This window comes from Nicotiana tomentosiformis, chromosome 3 (assembly GCF_000390325.3).
Source record: "Nicotiana tomentosiformis chromosome 3, ASM39032v3, whole genome shotgun sequence".
Taxonomy (NCBI): Eukaryota; Viridiplantae; Streptophyta; class Magnoliopsida; order Solanales; family Solanaceae; genus Nicotiana; species Nicotiana tomentosiformis.
The window spans coordinates 1,663,183-1,682,540 of NC_090814.1; the positions used below are offsets into that span (position 1 = coordinate 1,663,183).

Consider the following 19,358-nt stretch of genomic DNA (forward strand, 5'->3'; position numbering starts at 1 on the left):
GAGGACTTGCCCCAACTCTACGTGAATGCGAGACATACTTCGCGATCGCGAAGAACAATTTGCTGCTTCCTAAGAATACACCGTGACCTTGCTCATGCGAATCTCAATCCCACACAACACACTGCATATACCATGCCATCATATGAAAAGTACGAAAATCTCATAATCCACTTCGAGTCACAGTAAACTACATACTCAACCAGTTAGAAACCTTTCATTTGATCTCATCCAGGAGAAAATCCCTATTCGCAACATGTTCCACACACCGGTAGGAAATATACACCTTGAACCATGGTAGTAACCATTGGAAACTCTTCGATACTCATTTGCACATAATCAAGCCATCAGAACTAAATCTCTCTATCTCAACCAAGGCACGCAGGCTGCCAAAACCCAAGAGCATTGCCACGAAACACCTATAGAGACTAGCCACATTATAGGTACCTAAAGAATCGATTATATCCATTACTATGCTGATCCAACCTACTACCACGGTGTCCTATTTCTCCAAGTCCCTTCCCAATTGCCTTCAGATTGATACTTCTCCTTGCTTGAATACCACGATCCTTAACCAAAATTAACCACAGAAGAGACCCTAGTATAAAACACAACGCCCTACGGCCCATAAGCCGCTGACTCCCCTCTTAAGCACCCCAAAGCGCCACAACCACGACACCCACTCTAAGGAGACCTTATGTGAACCTAAAACTATTTCCTTCACCTTCTTTATGTTGAAATGCATAATCCACAACGGTATAAAAATGCCACAAGTCTCGACACCATCCCATGCAAATATCAGATCCTAGCCATATACCAAGCCGAAATTCTCAATTTCTACATATAATTCTTGAATCTATTAGAACCATTCTCGAGAGTCATCCACTCTACTCAAATATCAATTAAATTGATCAAACAGATCGAACGACCTGTGCCCCATTTGCATACCAACACCCTAAGAAGTAATCCACACTTCTAAGCAACCGAGTGAATCCCCTACTCCATGCACACTACATTCTTTATGGATAACAACTCAATCATTCAGTGTTTCCCATATACCCACAAACATAATACAACCTGTGTCCAGAAATTCCTTTACTCGAGTCCTCCTCGAACTCAACCTCTGCCAGTCATAACTGATTCACTAGTATACCTCAAACTGAAACCAATACAGCACATAACCGTGCAATCAACTTATCCATAGCAGACTCCCCCACTTGGCTCCAAGCCATAGATCAAAGCACACAATAACTCACAATGCCCATACTCTGTTGTTGCAAAAATCTCGCACTGAACTTCAGCTAAATTCTTCATAAGTTCATGTAACACAAACCATCTAATATCTCAAATCATCTGCAAATCTCGCATTCATCCTCGTAACAGTCAAGCCAGCTTCCACAAGCGATCCAAACTCAAATTGCACTACATATAATTCACTAGTAGAATAGAACTCTCTACAAAACAACATAGGGATCGCATAACCTCAGGACATCCCGCAGGAGATACCCCACCTGCTTAGCCTCAAACTGACATCCTTCTATACCCTTCTACAGTCATAACTATTACACAACCCCTTAATCTTCCTGAGTTTGAACTCGCATCACGACATGAAAATCTACTCCACTCCTCAACTAAACAACATGAAAAAGGATCCTTCAACACACCCATTACTCGAGACTATACGTGAAATCAAGATGGAAATCAAGCACCACATAGTTCTTTCTACACCTCAAGCAAACCCTTCTCGTCACATTCAAATCATATGAACATATTTCGCAGTCACATCATACTCATCACGTAGCCATCCAGCCATTAATTCCACTAATAGGGATACTGCCGGACATATAAATCCAAAAGCACGTGCTCACACAATCAACATCTCTGTGCTCAAGCTACAGTCAAAACCCGGCCTCAAGTCCTTCAGACTGGCCCATCATCAGCATACCGAAATCACATCTCGCACCTCTTCCATGGAATCACAAGCCGTCGATGCACAGCTGATACCGAGCGCTCATGTGCGCACACGAATGCATGGAAGGAATTCAAAGAGTTATGCTTCAAGATGAATCAATGCCGCACGATAAGGAAAGAAAGATGGAAAGTATATCCTAAATGTCCTGTAGCCTCTCGAAGATAGGTATCAGAGCTCTAGGTTCATAGGTTCTACAAGTCATTTGGCATATTATGACTTGTAGCAGATGCAATTTATGGCACGCAAGCTAGTAGCAGCTGATCCTAACACTTGTTTGTAAAAAATTGTAATTTCTTCGGCTATAGCAACTTCAATATGTAATTACAGTCGACTTTAAGCTCCTAATTATGTTCTGACCAATTCGGCTCTGCACATTAGCAAGAAAAATTGGAGTATTACTATCCCCCAGCTTTAGCCATTGTATCCTAAACTTTTGTCCGATGGCACTTTCCTCAATATTCATCCAATTTTCTAGTTCCTACCTAAGGTTTCTTTCTTCACATAGTAGCTTAGGTCTCTTCATCTTCACACCGCTTTATTCCTACACAGTTAAAATATAATATTAAGCATAAAGTAATATAATTAATACTCAAACGATGATTAAAAGTATTAGAATGTGAGACAACAATGATTAAATATATGCATTTTTGGCCGAACATCACAACCCCACACTTAAACTCTTGCTCGTCCTCGAGTAAGCATTAAAATCACTCTTAATAAATCAAGCCTAGAAACACCACTACTTCGGTTGATACTATCAATTAGGCCTTGTAGCAACTCAAACCATCAGATATACACTTCATGGTTATCGTGCAAGATATACAAGTCACAAACAAATAACAAACTTCTAACCTTCTAACCTCAGAGAGGGACTCTAACTCACCAAATTTAAGCTCGCTCACCTGCTCTGTCAAATAAAGCTAATAACATCACATATCTATCATGAAACTAGTACCCTCATAAGAATAAATAGTCCATACACTCAAATCAAATAATGAATATAATTTAAGGATTTAGCATCAAAGAACTAACTCTCGCACTCACAAACGAATTCACATGTATGCACAAAGAACCATAGGCTTGCCCATTATGTACATCTCTACTAATTAAGTATGCTCGAATAAAATCAAATAGGACTTTAACGAGTTGTAATATTGGCTAGGGGACAGGTAGGAGAACTATACAATAGTGACTTACACTTCCCTAAGTACTTCACACTTTTAGACTTCATCACCCATTATTTTCATCTCTTAATGTTATTTTCAATCCTCTCTTCATCAATTGTTTCATAAGTATTTTCCTCATATTCAGATTGTTTCATTTTTTTTTTCAAAGCAATTTTTTTTCCATTTTCTTTTTTTTTTCATATCACATTATTTTCAAGATGGTCTTTTCATCACATTTTAGCTATCACTGGTCACCGTTTTTTACTTTATCAATTAATATCACAGTCTAAGCAATAGTGCTCAAGAAAGTACAAAAATTAGGGATTCAACAAAAGAATCAAGGCAAAAATATGGCTTCCAAATGAAAGGCTATAAGCTCAAAGGGCTAATTGGTGGTACAATATCTGAAAAGGCTAAAATTCACAAGACATATCAAAGAAAGCCTATTATCATCTTCTAAACAAAGCAACACTTTTATTTTGCTTCAATAACATGCAGGGCAAGTTCTAGACTAAGATGTAAAACATGAAATATATGTAAGAAATCCTCACCCCACATGGTACACGTATCAATCAAGATGGATCAATTCTACTCTAAGACATACATGATCATCGCGAACGACAAAATAAGAATAAGCTATATACGGAATCACAACCCTGAGCGTAGGTGTGAGAAAGTCTGTTATTTTATTCATTACTCAAGCACTCAGAGGAAAGTACTACTCAAACTTAGGCCTAAATATGCTAGTATCAAACAAGTCAAACAATTTTTCTTCTCCCTCTTTTTCTACTCCTAAAAAAATCTAATCCTAAAAATAAAAAAAAGTTTACCCGGTTCAAATTACTTCCCCTGGAAAAGAACCGATGCACAAAGAAAAACCAAAGGAGGATTATTGCATGACCAAAACTAACTAGGACAAAAAGAAAATATTTTTGAATTTTTTTTTATTGGACTTTAATCCCTCAAGAAAGCTGTCTACAAAATCCATTGTCGGAAAAAGTCCAAGTTTTCTGATTTTATTTTTATTTTTGTTTTTTAATTTTTTTTTTTATTTAACAAAAACCACTACATTGAGAAAGTAAACTACAACTAAGCTAGGATAGCACAGAAAATCACTCAGACAATCTCTTCACCCCCATACTTAAAATTGTGCAATGTCCTTTATGCACACTATAAATAACAAGAGGGTAAAAGAGATTTCCTGGTAGGCCAAAGGCCGAAGTATTAGCAGCTCACGGGATACTCAGACTTCTCCCATGTATGATCCTTTGTGCGGGCAAACCACACTTAGTTCCAACTACATGTTCGCTTTTGTATACTTCCTATTAGCTTTGGCTCCATGCTCCGACTCCTTCACCACGTTTCCTTCCACTTTGAAGATATTAATTGAGTCCCCAATTTTTCATCAATTTTTCGGTCACGTTCCTGGGGCGGTGGTGTAAAAATAAAGAACCAAGCAATAGATATCGCATCTTGCACTTCTTGGCCCTTAAGTGGGGTATGCCATTTGTCTTTTTGGTATCACAAATTCCACAATGTATGTCCATTGATTCCTCCATAGGCTCGGGTGAAAGAATTCTCGTGTCACCAATCAAACACAATATTGAAAAATAGTTAGAATGAGGTGCAATATGCTCCAATTCTAGAATCTCTTCACTTTTAACATCCTCACATTTACACACTTCGTCAACCTTGGCATCATTAATAATATTTTGGTCGAATAATTGGAACTCCTCTTTCTGCTCCATAAGCTGGCCAGTATCCACAATAATTTGTTGTTAGGCATCAGACGCCTCAACCTTTTCATTCAATTAAGCCTGCATATCATGGATATGTGAGCTAAATTGGTTTATCTCCTGCCCGAGCTATGTTCTTCCGTCTATCAGCTATTTTGTCATATTTGAAAGACCATTACGGAGAAACCCATGAAATTTTATTACTTGAGCTTGTCCTCTAGCCAAGATTGACTCACTATATCTGCTTCTTCAAAGTTATCTTCTTGTAGGAACTCGCTCTCTTCAGCCAATTCTTCCACCCTGGCCTTCATTCTCATGATTTCTGCACTAATTCTTTTTATAGATTTTTGATTTTCATCTTGTTTCTCGGCTACTTGACTCACCATATCCATAATACGGGCAACACGTTCCATATCCTCCATTTTATTGCTCATATCAAACTCATAAACATTATTAGAAACATCATAATAAGGGCAGAGAAGGGTAAAAAGAATTAGGACAACCATCCCAATGGCCACCTTGATAACCACACACATTACAAAAATTTCACTCATAAGATTGAGATTCACAATTTTGCCACAAGTGTGGTCGTCCACAATATAGATAAGGATTACTAAAATAAGAATAATCAATATTCGACCAATTCTCATTCCAAGATGCCATGTAAAAATAATAATAATTTTAACTATACTAAACTAAAATTAAAAACTTATATAGATAAATAGTACAAGTCTAATCTAGCAACACAATCAATTTCAAAGTCCCACGGCCACGGCGCCAAAAACTTGTTGCTCCCAAATGCACACACAAGTATACGTGGTCGTACACGTAATATAAGATTGTAAGTCCAGATATCGTACCCACAGGGACTTGTGATTAACTATTTACTAAATTAAACTAAGATAATTAATCTAGGAAAAAGGTCCAAATATATCCCTCCACTTTCGAATATTGTCTACATTTAACCTCCGTTATACTATCCCGCCAAATTTACCCTTGTCGTTATACTATCCGGTTAAATTTACCCTTACCATTAGTAATTTTTAAAAATCACCCCAACCCTAATAGTAACCCACCAACTTAGTCAAATTACCCATTTTTATTTAACCCAAAAGGCAACCAGCTCCACATCTCTACGGCAAATCCATTAAAAGAGAGATTAATTTAATCAGAATGAAACCCCTTTTGACTTTGTTAACAAAGCAACCCAGCTCCACATCTCTGCTACCAAAATTGTCAAATTTGATTTGCCATTTCCTAGCTTCTTGATAATGACAAAGGGCAATATTTTTAATGAAGTGCAAGTATTTATCAATTAACGTTAAGGGCTTTATGTAGGGCTAATATTTACCGTAAAAGGTGTTTGAGAATTCCTTCTTGCTTAATTTCACAATATAATTAAATTTTTATATTATAATTTCACTTAAAAATAATTATAATTGGTTGAGAGTTTATTAAACCTTACAAAAATTTTGGAATCCCAAATAAGACATGATGGTTTCCAGTCTTAAACACTGTTGTATAGTATGAAGTATACATAAATGTTATGGTGTTGAAACTTGTGATAATTGTATTAGGAAAACAATATTGCATTAACTGACAAGTAATGTATCTTCCTCTTTAACCACGTGATTGAGCTTCCAAGTGGAGAGCAATCTAATTATGACGGCTTCCATACGGAGGTTTTGTTCTCTCAGCTTGAAAACCTCTGTTTTTTCGTATGCCTCCAAGTTTCAGCGTTTAATATACCTTACTGCCAACAGGGTCTGTGGACGCGTTTAATCCCTCTTCCCAAATAAACCAACGCTCAGATCTTTATGTAATTAGGGCTGCACAAAGACAAAAGAAAAGTATTGTTTATTCGAGAAAAAATTAAGAAAGAAGAAGCCATCAAGAAGGGATACTATTAGAGCTGGAGTTGATTTGAAAACAAAAGGGGTAACTTAACTAAAATGGAGGGTTACCGTTAGGGTTGGGGGTGATTTTTAAAGTTTACTAACGGTATGGGTAAATTTGGCCTGATAGTATAACGACAAGGATAAATTTGACCGAAAGTATAATGGAGGTTAAATTTAGATAATATTCGAAAGTAGAGGGATATATTTGGCCCTTTTCCCATTAATCTATTCAAGCGATTTTCTAAAGTATGATTTTTTAACTAAACTAATCTAGAGTAGCAAACTAAGCGATTACAGAAAACAACTCGGCAAGCTTATAGACGAATTCAGTGGGAGAAAATATTCCAGAGCTATGGGTTAGCTAACAATCCCGATGAGTTTTTCACTTAAATTGTCTAATTAATTTATATGGTTTATTGATTGACATGGTTAATATTACTCATAGTATTCTCCCGAAGTACTAGTCGACTATTCAAGCTAACCTAACGCCTATATTCCTATGAAATTAGGATTAACAAGAATGCATAAATAATTACTGTATAGTAACCAAGCAAGACGATTAGGAATATTCCTATCCAACCGCAAATCCGTTCCCGATACTCAGGTTTAAAATCTCGCTCTACTCAATCGTAAATGCAATCTAGAATTTCCTCTCTCGAATTCAATCCTAGATTCGTAGATAGTATTTAATTGGTGATCAAATAATCAAATAATTAAGTACAAGATTGAATAATAAACTAATATGATAAAATAATAAGAACAATTCAAGCTTCAAACCACAACGTCATGTAGCACCCACAACTCTAGAACTAATGAACTATAAAGTTAAAGGAAGAGAAGAGAAGAAAAACTAGTTAGAAGCCTCTTCCAAGCATGATATGTGTTCCCCACATAAATTGTCCTTCAAAATATGTTAGATCTCTTACAACTTAGGTTTAGAACCCCTTTTGTACGAGTTGGGACCGTGTAGGACCGAAATAACCTTATTCCGGATGAAATAAGAAGATCTTGCACGCAGGGTCTAGGCCAATGCATCGCGCCGGCTCTGGCGCTGAAACCAAAAATATTTTGCAATTCAATTCCAATTCTTTGCTTTCAATTGCATTTCCCTTTCCTTTTGTCATACACTTGGGGGACAAACACTAAAGGGTGTCCCTCTTTGTCTCCTTCTTTATTTTTTTTATTTTTTTTCGCGTTTTATTTAATTTTGCTCCAAATCTTTTTATCTTTACACCGCTTTATTCTTACAAAGTTAAAATATAATATTAAGTATAAAGTAATATAATTAATACTCAAAAGATGATTAAAAGTACTAGAATATAAGACAACAATAATTAAATATATGTATTTTTGGCCGAATAGTGAAGATAAGGATTGAGATCCTTCACCATACCCAATAGAGCTACATTATCCCACATTTGCTACCATTGATTGTTCCTAATTTAGCACATGTACAGTATCATTCAGTGGATTGAGCCCATTTGTGGTATGTACTGGCATTGTGTTTACTGGCTGGTTCCTTTTACTTGCTGATTTACCCTTTGCTGCAATCTAACGCTCCTCCCTTATTGGCACATTACTCGGGACGGTATCAACTACCTGTTGTTGTTTTGCCCGTCTAGAGATATGTGATTGAGTTTCAACTATTACTCTTGTATTTCCATAATACTAGATCTATCATGGCCCGTGCCAGCACGACCCAACATTATAAAGAAGTTTTTTAAAGTTTAGTTGTATAATTTAATAAATGAAACAACTCGAAATAGATATAAGAAACAACTTTTTTTTGTGCGACGGCAAGGCTTAAACTTTATAGGTTCCATTGATTTCTTTGGAAGTGCGTTTAATCTTTCGGAACTCTAGACATAGCCAGCTAAGGAAACCTCTTCAAGGATGAACATTATGTGAGTAATTACATAATTTGAAGAAGTATAATAAGCATTTGAGGGAATCAACAGCAAAAGTTACCGAGTTACATCTCAAGTTTTTGCTTATTGTAATCTTCACATGCCCTATTCTAGAACACAGTATAACCTTTTAATGCACATAACTGAAGAAGACCCAGATAATGTAAAATAAATCAAAAGAAAGAAACTCAGCTTATTTGCCAGCAGAATATATATAATCAAGATATACTTTTGTATTGGGTAAATATGTCACGGTACGCGGTCATTGACGAAGGAGACACATGGAATCGAAGCCAGGAGGACAGAAAATCGGGCACATCTACCTCGTGTGTCACCGAGAAAGACAAGTCCATAAAAGCATTGAGCATGCTGCACCCGTTAGCATTCAATGAAGAATATTCTATAGCATTAAAGAATAACAGCCCATTACAGGAATTAGGGCATTTATGTTTACCGTTAGGTTTCCATTATCGTACTTTAATCATTGTCATTAGTGGTGGGCCCGATCATTACGCCCACTGAGCTATAAATAATAGTCTCAACTATCATTGTAAGACACAATTTTCTGGGCATAAAAGAAGATATTCTAATACAACATCTCAATACTATTTCTCTCTCTAGCTTGTTGTTCTTATCATCATCGTGCTCGGGAACCCTGTTCCAGGGTTATCCAAATCTATCATTTTATCTACATTTGAGCTAAGTATCTTGTACGAAAATTGATTAATTCATTATTTTTTGGGATCAAATTGATTCATCTGTCTAAAAACCACGAATAAATTCAACTGTACCATTTTTCGGGTAAACAGTTTGGCGCCCACTGTGGGGCTTAGACAGTCGTGAGATTAAAATTGGTCCTTGTTTTTTCTCCATAGACAAGCTTCACCAAAAAATGGCAATCAATACCATTATTAACACTCGCGATCCTGAGGTTAAGGGGGAACATCCCCATTTTGAGGACTCAATCAGCAACTCACGCAATGAGGGGGAAGATGCCACGCCGGTATATGACGGGTGGTACCCCAGGCAAGTACGGGAGACGACACCAGATGATGCTGACCAGGGGCACGTAGCAGACGCGGTAAGGATCCTGCAAGAGAAACAGGCGATCATTCTAGGCCACCTCACACGGCAGGATCAAGTTATGATGGAGTTAAAACATGCGCTATCATGCACTTCAAATAATGCAAATAGGCGAGATCCAGTTCCTCCCGTTGTTACTACAAACCAAACAACGCAGAGAGTCGACAACAACACTCCCAGGGGCAAAGTTGGCTCCGACGGGGCTGGGGGAGTAGCTCTGGCCTCAACAGCGATAATAATCCATTCAAAGAGGAACTCTTGCGGTTCATGAAGGAAGTAAACGCCCGCATGGACCAAATCCCGGGAGCACCACCGGTATTGAAAGGCCCGATCTCGAAGAAGTATATCCAATTACCGTACAAACCGAGTGCGGCCTTGGAATTAATCCCAAAGCGATTCATAATGCTTGAAGTGCCAAAATACGATGCGATCTCAGATCCAAAGGAACACATTACCACCTACACAATGGCAGTGAAAGGAAATGATCTGGCTCCTCATAAAATCGAGTCTGTGTTATTGAAGAAATTTGGTGAGACTCTCACAAGGGGGGCCTTGACATGATACTCATTATTGCCTAAGCATTCCATAGATTCTTTCGAAATACTTGCAGATTCATTCATCAAGGCCCATGCCGGCGCCACAAAGGTACAAGCCCGAAAGGCCGACATATTCAAGATCGCACGGGAGAATCTGTGCTATTACGAAGGTTCGTTAGCCAGTTTCAGAAGGAAAGGATGTTGTTACCGGCCATCCCGGACAAATGGGCAGCTGAAGCGTTCACTAAGGGTTTGAACCCGAGGAGTTCAGACGCTTCCCGGAAGTTGAAGAAAAGTCTGTTCGAGTTTCAAGCAATAACTTGGATGGATGTCCACAACCGGTACGATTCAAAGATATGGATCGAAGACGATAAGGCTAACTTCCCGTCATCAGCAAAGGGACGGGAGAAGAACAAGAAAAAATAACGGACGATGTCGACTCACATAGACCATTTTCAAGGGGCCGGTTTCTACCCTACGAGCGAACGGAAGGTCATGACAGGAGCTTTTGGACATAGGACAATTTCACCGTTAACAGGAGGACCGATTGTGGGCGGAACAACATATCACTGCAGGATAGAGAAAACTCAGGACCACGAGGTTCTTCTTATCCAAAGTTATCAGAGTATAATTTCAACGTCGGCGTGGTGGAGTTAGTGTCGGCCATGAGAGATATCAAAGAGGCATGATTTCCGAGACCTATAAGGTTTGATCCCAACCATAAGGACCCAAATATATGGTGTGAATACCACGACACTAATGGTCATCCGACTGGGGACTGCCGGCACCTCCGGGAAGAAGTGGCAATGATGTTAAAGAATGGTCACCTCAGAGAACTATTGAGTGACCGAGCCAAAAATAATTATGGCCGGGATAGGGGCGATGCGCAAACCTCGAAGGCAGGAGAAGAACCTCCACGTCAAACGATCAACATGATCTTCGGAAGGGACAAGATTAATGGGGTCACTTTCTCGACCGCAAAGAAGAATAAAGTATCGACAACCTATAGTAAGAGATTCCGGGAGGATGATATCACGTTCACGGATGAAGACGCGGACGGATTATACTACCGTACAATGATGCACTGGTAATTTCTTTAAATGTGTTAAATTTTAAAATTAAATGTGTTTTAGTGGATCCAGGAAGTTCGGCCAATATAATACAATGGAGAGTTCTAGATCAAGCTTAACTCACCGGGAACATCATCTCGGCAACAAAGCTCCTTATCGGATTCAACCTCGCAAGCCTGACAACCCAAGGGGAAATTTTACTGCTTACAGATGCCGGGGGCGTAACAAAGACAACTCTCTTCGAAGTAGTATATGGGGACATGGGCTATAATATAATCCTAGGAAGGCCATGGCTGCACGATATGAAAGATGTGCCTTCAACGTACCATCAATTACTGAAATTCCCGACACCCGAGGGGATCAAGCGGATAAGAGGTAATCAACCGAAAACGAGAGAGATGAATGCAATCTCAGTCTCTCATAGCAAGGGAAAGGAACATGCGGCATAGCAGTTATCGGAACCGGCTTCTGACCCCGAACCAGAGGAAATTTCCCCGGGGGTAGGAAAGTCGGAACAATATCATATACCAAGGTATATTCAAGTACCGGAAGAAACAGACGCAATGAAATCCATGGAAGAAGAACTAGAGCAGGTTGCACTGTTTGAAAAATTCCCAGAAAGGAAATTCCATTTGGGAACAGGACTACACCCAGAGCTCAGGTCAGATTTTATTGAATTCCTTAAAATTAATGCTGATTGTTTTGCATGGTCGCACGAGGATATGACAGAAATCCTAACAGAAATAGCCATGCACAAGTTAAACTTGGACCCTAGCATACCTCCGGTAAGGCAAAAAAAGTGCCCTATTGCCGAAGCAAGGAATGAATTCGTCAAAGAAGAGGTAACCCGTCTACTCAAAATTGGTTTAATATGAGAGGTAAGATATGCGGACTGGCTAGCTAATATGGTAGTAGTTCCTAAAAGGAACAATAAATTTTGCATATGCGTAGATTATAAAGATCTTAATAAGGCATGCCAGAAGGACTCATTCCCATTACCAAATATCGATCAAATGATCGACGCTACGGTTGGGCACGAGTTAATGAGTTTCCTCAATGCCTATTCCGGGTATAATCAGATCAAGATGAACCCGGAAGACCGAGAAAAAACTTCGTTTATTACAATTTTTGGTACATATTGTTACAACATAATGCCCTTCGGACTATAAAACGCTGGAGCCACGTACCAACGGCTCGTAAATAAGATGTTCGAAAAACAAATAGGAAGAACTATGGAAGTATATATAAACGACATGCTCGTTAAGTTTCTGCATTCAGGTAATCACCTGAGACATCTTCAAAAAACGTTTGACACACTGAGGGAGCACAATATGAAGCTTAACCCCGAGAAGTGTGCATTCGGGGTCGGATCAGGTAAATTCTTAAGATTCCTGGTCTCACAAAGAGGAATTGAGGTGTATACCGGGACCAACTATTCATAGTAAAGGAAGAACAGAGACTCATAGGTAGATTATCGACTTTTCATTTCCCGATCATCGGAGAAGTTTCATCGCTTCTTCACGCTGCTCAAAAAGAAAAACAACTTCGAGTGGACGCCAGAGTGTCGGCAAGCCTTGAAGGAATTGAAGAAATACTTGTCAAGCCCTTTGTTGCTCTCAAAACCAAAAGAAGGAGAATCATTGCTGGTCTACCTGGCGGTCTCAGAAGTTACGGTAAGCGCAATTTTAGTCCGGGAGGAAAAAGGTACATAATTCCTATATATAATGTTAGTAAAATTTTAACGGGAGTAGAACCACGCTACCCACATCTGGAAAAACTGGCCTTAGCTCTCATGGTAGCCGCCCGAAAGCTAAGGCCCTACTTCCAATGCCACCTGATAATGGTGGTGACTGCTTTTCCTTTGAGGAATATACTCCATAAACCCGAACTCTCCGGCAGATTGGCCAAATGGGCCGTTCAAATGAGCGAGTTCAACATAGAGTATAAATCGAGGACAACGATTAAATCACAAGTCCTGGCTGACTTCGTGGCTGATTTCAGCCCTAGACTATTGCCTCTGGCTGCCAAAGAGGCAACAATAGTGTCAGAGCTAGCATTGGGAGTCTGGACCTTATTCACGGATGGAGCTTCAAACGTTAAAGAGTTCGGACTTGGAATAGTCTTGATCACGCCTTCGGAGGAAACCTTACGGCAAGCCATCAGAACGATCCCACTAACTAACAATGAGGCAGAGTATGGTGCTTTGATTGCAGGGATCAAATTTTCCCGGGGACATGACTCTGAAGCCATCAAAGTAAAATGTGATTCACAGTTGGTGATAAATCAGGTCTATGGAATTTTTGACACCAAAGAAGAGCGTATGCAACAATACGTAGTAAGGGTTCAAGCTTAACTGACAAGATTCCGGGAGTGGTCAATAATCCACATCCCGAGGGAAGAAAACACGGAAGCAGATGCATTAGCAAATCTGGGCTCATCAACAGAAATCCAAGGACCGGAATCAGGTATGGTTGTACAACTGATGAACTCAGCCTTGGACACAGGTGGTTATTACGAAGTAAATTCGACTAGTCTGGTATGGGACTGGAAAAAAGAGATAATTAATTACCTCGAGCATTGAAAGTTGCCCGAAAACCCCAAAACATCGAGAGTGTTGTGCGCCAAAGCCACACGTTATAGCTTTAAGAAAGGCCAATTGTACAGAAAATCCTTTCAAGGCCCGTTGGCCCAGTGCTTAGGTGCATCAGAAGCCAATTATATCATGAGAGAAGTCCATGAAAGGATATGCGGCAATCACTCGGGCGCAGATTCTCTGGTGTTGAAGTTGGTCCGAGCAGGATATTACTGGCCTCGTATGGAACAAGATGATAAAAACCTCGTATGAAAATATGATAAGTTTCAATGCCACGCACCACTAGTACATTGACCAGCGGAACCCCTGCATTCAGTTTTGTCCCCGTGGCCATTCATGAAATGGGGGATGGACATCGTCGGACCATTACCACCGGCTCCTGGGAAGTTAAGGTTTCTTTTGATTTTGACTAACTATTTTTCAAAATGGGTGGAAGCAGGTCCTTATCAAAAGATCGAAGAACGCGAAGTGGTCGACTTCCTGTGGGAAAACATAATTTGCAGGTTTGGAATACCGAAAGAGATTGCATGTGACAATGGGCCATAATTTATCGGTGCAAAGGTCACAAAATTCCTCGAAGATTTGAAGATAAAAAGGATTACCTCTTCACCTTACCATCCGAGCGCAAACAGCCAAGTGGAGTCAACTAAAAAGATAATTGTGCAGAACCTAAAGAAAAGGTTAGAAGCAGCAAAAGGCCATTGGCCCGATGAATTACCTGGAGTGTTATGGGCCTACCGGACAATGGCCAAGTCAAGCACATGGGAAACCCTTTATTCCCTGGTGTATGGCGCAAAAGCATTGATACCGGTGGAAGTAGGGGAACCAACCTTAAGGTATTTACAAGCAAGTGAAGAGTCAAACAACGAGGCAATGCTAATCAACTTAGAGCTGCTCGAGGAACGCAGAGACCTAGCACATATAAGAATGGCAGCTCAAAAGCATAGGATGGAGCGATGTTATAATCAAAGAACCAACCTTCGTTACTTTAAAGTAGGAGACTTGGTCTTGAGGAAGGTAACTCAAAACACCCGAGAACTCAACGCAGGCAAGTTAACCTCTACATTGGAAGGCCCTTACCGGATTTCAGCTATCACCAGTAAAGGGTCATACAAGTTGGAAAACCACAAAAGAGACAAGTTGCCCAGCAACTGGAACGGGGCTCATCTCAAAAAATATTACTGCTGACAAACAACAATCAGCCGGAAATTATGTGTCGCACTATTTTATCCTTCGTTCTGCTTTTTATCCCAGTTGGTTTTTTTCAGGTAAGGTTTTTCTTTAACGAGGCAATGACAAAAAGCATACTACAAAAATAACAGTAATAAGAGCTTTGATGACAAGGCAAAACAAAAAAGTCTCCACTCGAGGATGATAAGGTAATCTTTGCTTCGGTAGCAAATTCCCCCCGGGAAGTTAAGTTTGCTACCGAACAAGGGTTACATGATCGTTCACGAACATAAACCACTAGGAATTGTTAGGTATTCTTTCGCTCGACAGTATGAATTCCTAAGGGGAAAGAAAAATATGTTACTGAGCTAAGGGTTACGTGCAATTCATCGGTGGAAACTTCAAAGATACATGACTTCCAGTGCTCCAACTCACATTCTTCGCATTAGAACACTGGGGGGATAATGATACAATTACAAGGCAACTCTGAATGCCACGTTAACCGGGAACGAAAATCCGGTAAGGCAACATTGAATGCCATGCATCATCGGGATCGGGGACTACACAGCCAGCCCCGAAGAAACAAGATAGCCACAAGTCATGGCAGCTTCTTTTCTACGTAGCAAAATGCCTATGTAAACTATGAAAATGGAAGGAATGAAATGAAATCCCTTTCCTTTTATCTTGTTTCTAGTCTACACGATGAGCTAATTTTTTCATTTGAAAGTTAAACAAGTACTTCAAATGTTAGTGCTGTAATGAACAGGAGACGTCCTCTTCAAGAGCATCGTAAACATAAGAGGGCCCTCTCTTATTAAAACCCTCATGTTAAAGGGTTTGTTCCAGAAGAATATATGCCTGGAACCGAAAATGCTTTCGGGGAAAAATACACCCAAAGCCACATATGAAAAAGAAAAAACCAAACTTGCGCAAATACTTATTGAAACCCTTATGCAAAAGGAATAATTCTCGACAACAAAAATGCATCGAGGAAAATGCGCCCGAGACCACATGCAGAAAAACAGGAAAATATGTGAAGACATTCAAGCAAAAGAAAGACTCAATCAAACATTTGAGCAAAAATATGTACTCATTTACAAGAATGTGCCAAAAGAAATACAAAACAGGGAAAGAAAAAGCTAAGCTACAACATCACTGAAATCGGGAGGAAGAGAAGTATCCATATCCCTGGGAGCATTAGGTGGTGCCACCGATGGCTCAACATCTTCTCCAACTGGGTCTTCGGCATCATCGTCTTTCGATTCCTCTTCAGTATCAAAAATATCGGAACCAGAATCAAAAGAATCGGGAGTGTCAGACCGTGCCGGGAGTCCATTCTTTGCAGCCAACTGAAGCTCGCTGCCTTAGCAATTTCGGTATCAATATCAATAATGCCAGATTTGGCTGCTTCCAAGGTTTTTCTCCCATGCTGTACATGGCGTAAGTGTTTTCAACAATGAGGAAAGCCTCTCGGCACCTGAGTTCTTCTTTGAGTTGAGTGATCTCGGTAGAAAGATTGTCCTGGGCGGACCTAGCAGATCAAGGACTGACATCGAGATCATGTACAGTTGAACTATAAAGCATGTTGTGCTCGATAGTTTTCTTATACTTCTCCTCCAACCGGGCATGTCTCGCCCCCGCAACAACAAGTTCTTTGGCCTTAGAATTCAAGGCTGCTTCTAAATTTGTTATCCTTTCAGCAGCAACAACCTCACGATCATTGGCAGCAAGAATGGCATTTTGGATCTCAGCCCATTTAGCCTTGACTTCATCAAAGCCAGCCCACAGCGGTCCAACTTTCTAGCTGAGGGTTACCACTTCTTGCTCACTTTGCTGCAAACGAGTTTCCAAAAGATCGGCCTCAGTGGCCCTGGTTTCCAATTTTGAGAGGCGAAGAACAGTCCGGTCCCGTTCTGCAAAAAGCTGATCCCGTTCAGAAGAGAGTTCCTCCTTCTCGCGGATTAACCTTTAAAGGCCCTCGGAAGCAAGAAAATTGGCCTGCAAGATAAAAAGAGGTAAAGCTTAAAATGCGCTCATTCAGAAGCTGAACAAAATAGCAGATAAAGAAAGAAGCATACCGCTGCAGCATTATGCATGGCATTGTTCAACAGACACTCTCCTGAGAGTGTCTGAATCTTTTCCCAATCCTTCTCTGAAGCCAAGGGTTTCAGATAATTTGCAAGCTTCACCGGCCGGGAAAGAAGTTGCATCCGGTAGAGACTGAGAGGGTAACAGTCCCCCTCCTCTGAGGAACTTCAGAAAGGGCAGCATAATTTTGTCCTAAATTCCCATGAACAGGAGATTGGGGAAGAGGAACACCTTCAGCACGGTCAGGTGCGGCCGTTGGAGATGATGTTGTAGGGAGAAGTGAGGATGAACATGGAAAAGAGGTAGCAGTCGCTGGTGGTGAAGAAGGTGGTGATAAATTTGGTAAAGGAGAGGAACGGGAAGCAGCCCCATTGGAGGCAGCACTGATTATTAGGTTCTCATCAACCGAGGACGGCAAGGACCCGGTACTCTACCTCGCAGTACCGGGCACAATGATTGGGGCCCGAGAATGGGAGTTGGCATTTTTCACCAAATCAAACTCTCCCCAAAGTGCCGAGACATCATCCTTGGCGGATGTGACTGCATCAACAGGTTGATCATTATGTTGAGAGGATAAGGATCATTATCTTCTATGAAGAGAAGCTCCCTCATCACTAGCTTCTTCATTATCAATCACTACAATGTCTATGATCGTCCCAGAAGGAGGACCGACCAACGTCGCCACCTGGGATAATTCGGGTGGCATCAACCTTTGCCCTATTATTCTTCTCCCCGGACACAGAGGAACGCCTTCTTTTTGGTTGCTTGTTCTCTGGCCGGGGACTCTGTGAAGAAATATTTGTGCCTGGAGTAGACCCGGAGGCACCCTTTCGAGCAAGCGCCTCCTGGAGCAGCCTCACTACATCAGCAGGGTCGGCCAAAACATCCTCTTCGGGGATCACGACTGAGCCCGAGGGTAGACCTAATTTGACAAACAAGTTAGGAGATTCAACCAAAATCCACATATGCAAAAACTAAAGCAAAGCAAATCATAGTTACTATGATGCTTGGCCTTCCACCCGTATTTGATGGACAGTTCTTTCCACAAGTGGATTTTAGGCATGGTGATGTCCAAAATCTTTTGAACCCACCGGTCCAAGCCTTCCACCACCGGTGGGACCCATCGGGTCGCTATAACATATAGGAGTTAAATAATTAATACAGGCGTGGAAAAGCATTTAGGAGGAACGTATTGAAAGAAACTTACGAGAGCAGTTCCAAGCAACCAGAAAGGATGAAGACGTTGTTAAAATAATGCTACCAGAGGCAACTGCAACAAACCGTTCCATCCACCCTCGGTCATTGTCATCATCCACGCTGGATATTAAAACATGATGACCATGCTTGCAGAGATTTATCATTCCCCCGCGGAAGACTTTGGGGGAGTACAAATTCATCATATGAGCCAATGATAACTCTTCTTTAGTTTCCAGACATAAGCGCCGATGGCAGGCGACCGTCCTCCACACGGAAGGATTTACTTGTGCCAAACACACCTAATAACTGAGACAAAATTCCGCTATCGTAGTATCAAGTTCTCCGTCCAAAGAAAATGCACCCAAAGTAAAAGGGTACGTATAAAAATATGTGAACCCCTCTCTGGGAAGGGTCACTCGCTCCGATAGATCAGGAGCGATAATGTCCAAATCTTGGCAGCAACAGTCTTGCTTCACAGTAGGGATACTGGAAGGACGAATGGAAGATGGGTACCTGCTAACCACCCATGTATGAGGGTTATTAGTGGAAAATTTCTCCTCCAAATACTTCACAGTACTAAGCCTTCTAAGAATTATAGAACTTTCTATTGGAGGGATGGAATCCTCGTTCTTAATCTTGCTCTTCGAAGAACCAGCGTGTTTAGATGAAGAAGCCATTGGAGAAGAGAAAGAAAAAGTTATGTGTTTGAAAGAAATTAGAGAAGAGATGTAGAACAGGGATGCAGGTGGAAGTTCAAGCAACTGGTGAAACCTAAAGAAAAGGGGAGTCGATATATACAAGTAAAAATTTTGGGCGGCTAAAATACTTGGTCCCAATTACCTCGATAACCGGTAAAAGGCGTGCTAAATCATAGTTGGACGTGTGTTCAAGGCATTAAATGTGGAGAGACCGGCGTCTAATCAACCGTCAGTAACCTTGAAAAGA

The 19,358-nt window shown here is 40.6% G+C and overlaps 1 protein-coding gene across 1 annotated transcript; it reads left to right on the forward strand.

Annotated features, from left to right (window-relative positions):
- The first annotated feature begins 13,205 nt into the window (after window positions 1-13,205).
- LOC117274529 (uncharacterized) lies at window positions 13,206-13,718 on the forward strand. The gene has a single exon (XM_033653864.2). The coding sequence runs from the start codon at window positions 13,206-13,208 to the stop codon at window positions 13,716-13,718; it is 513 nt and encodes a 170-aa protein (XP_033509755.2).
- The last annotated feature ends 5,640 nt before the right edge of the window (window positions 13,719-19,358 follow it).

What these genes read in the sequence shown, in the direction of transcription:
- LOC117274529 (XM_033653864.2), top strand. Translation starts at nt 13,206, where the DNA reads ATGGTGGTGACTGCTTTTCCTTTGAGGAATATACTCCATAAACCCGAA.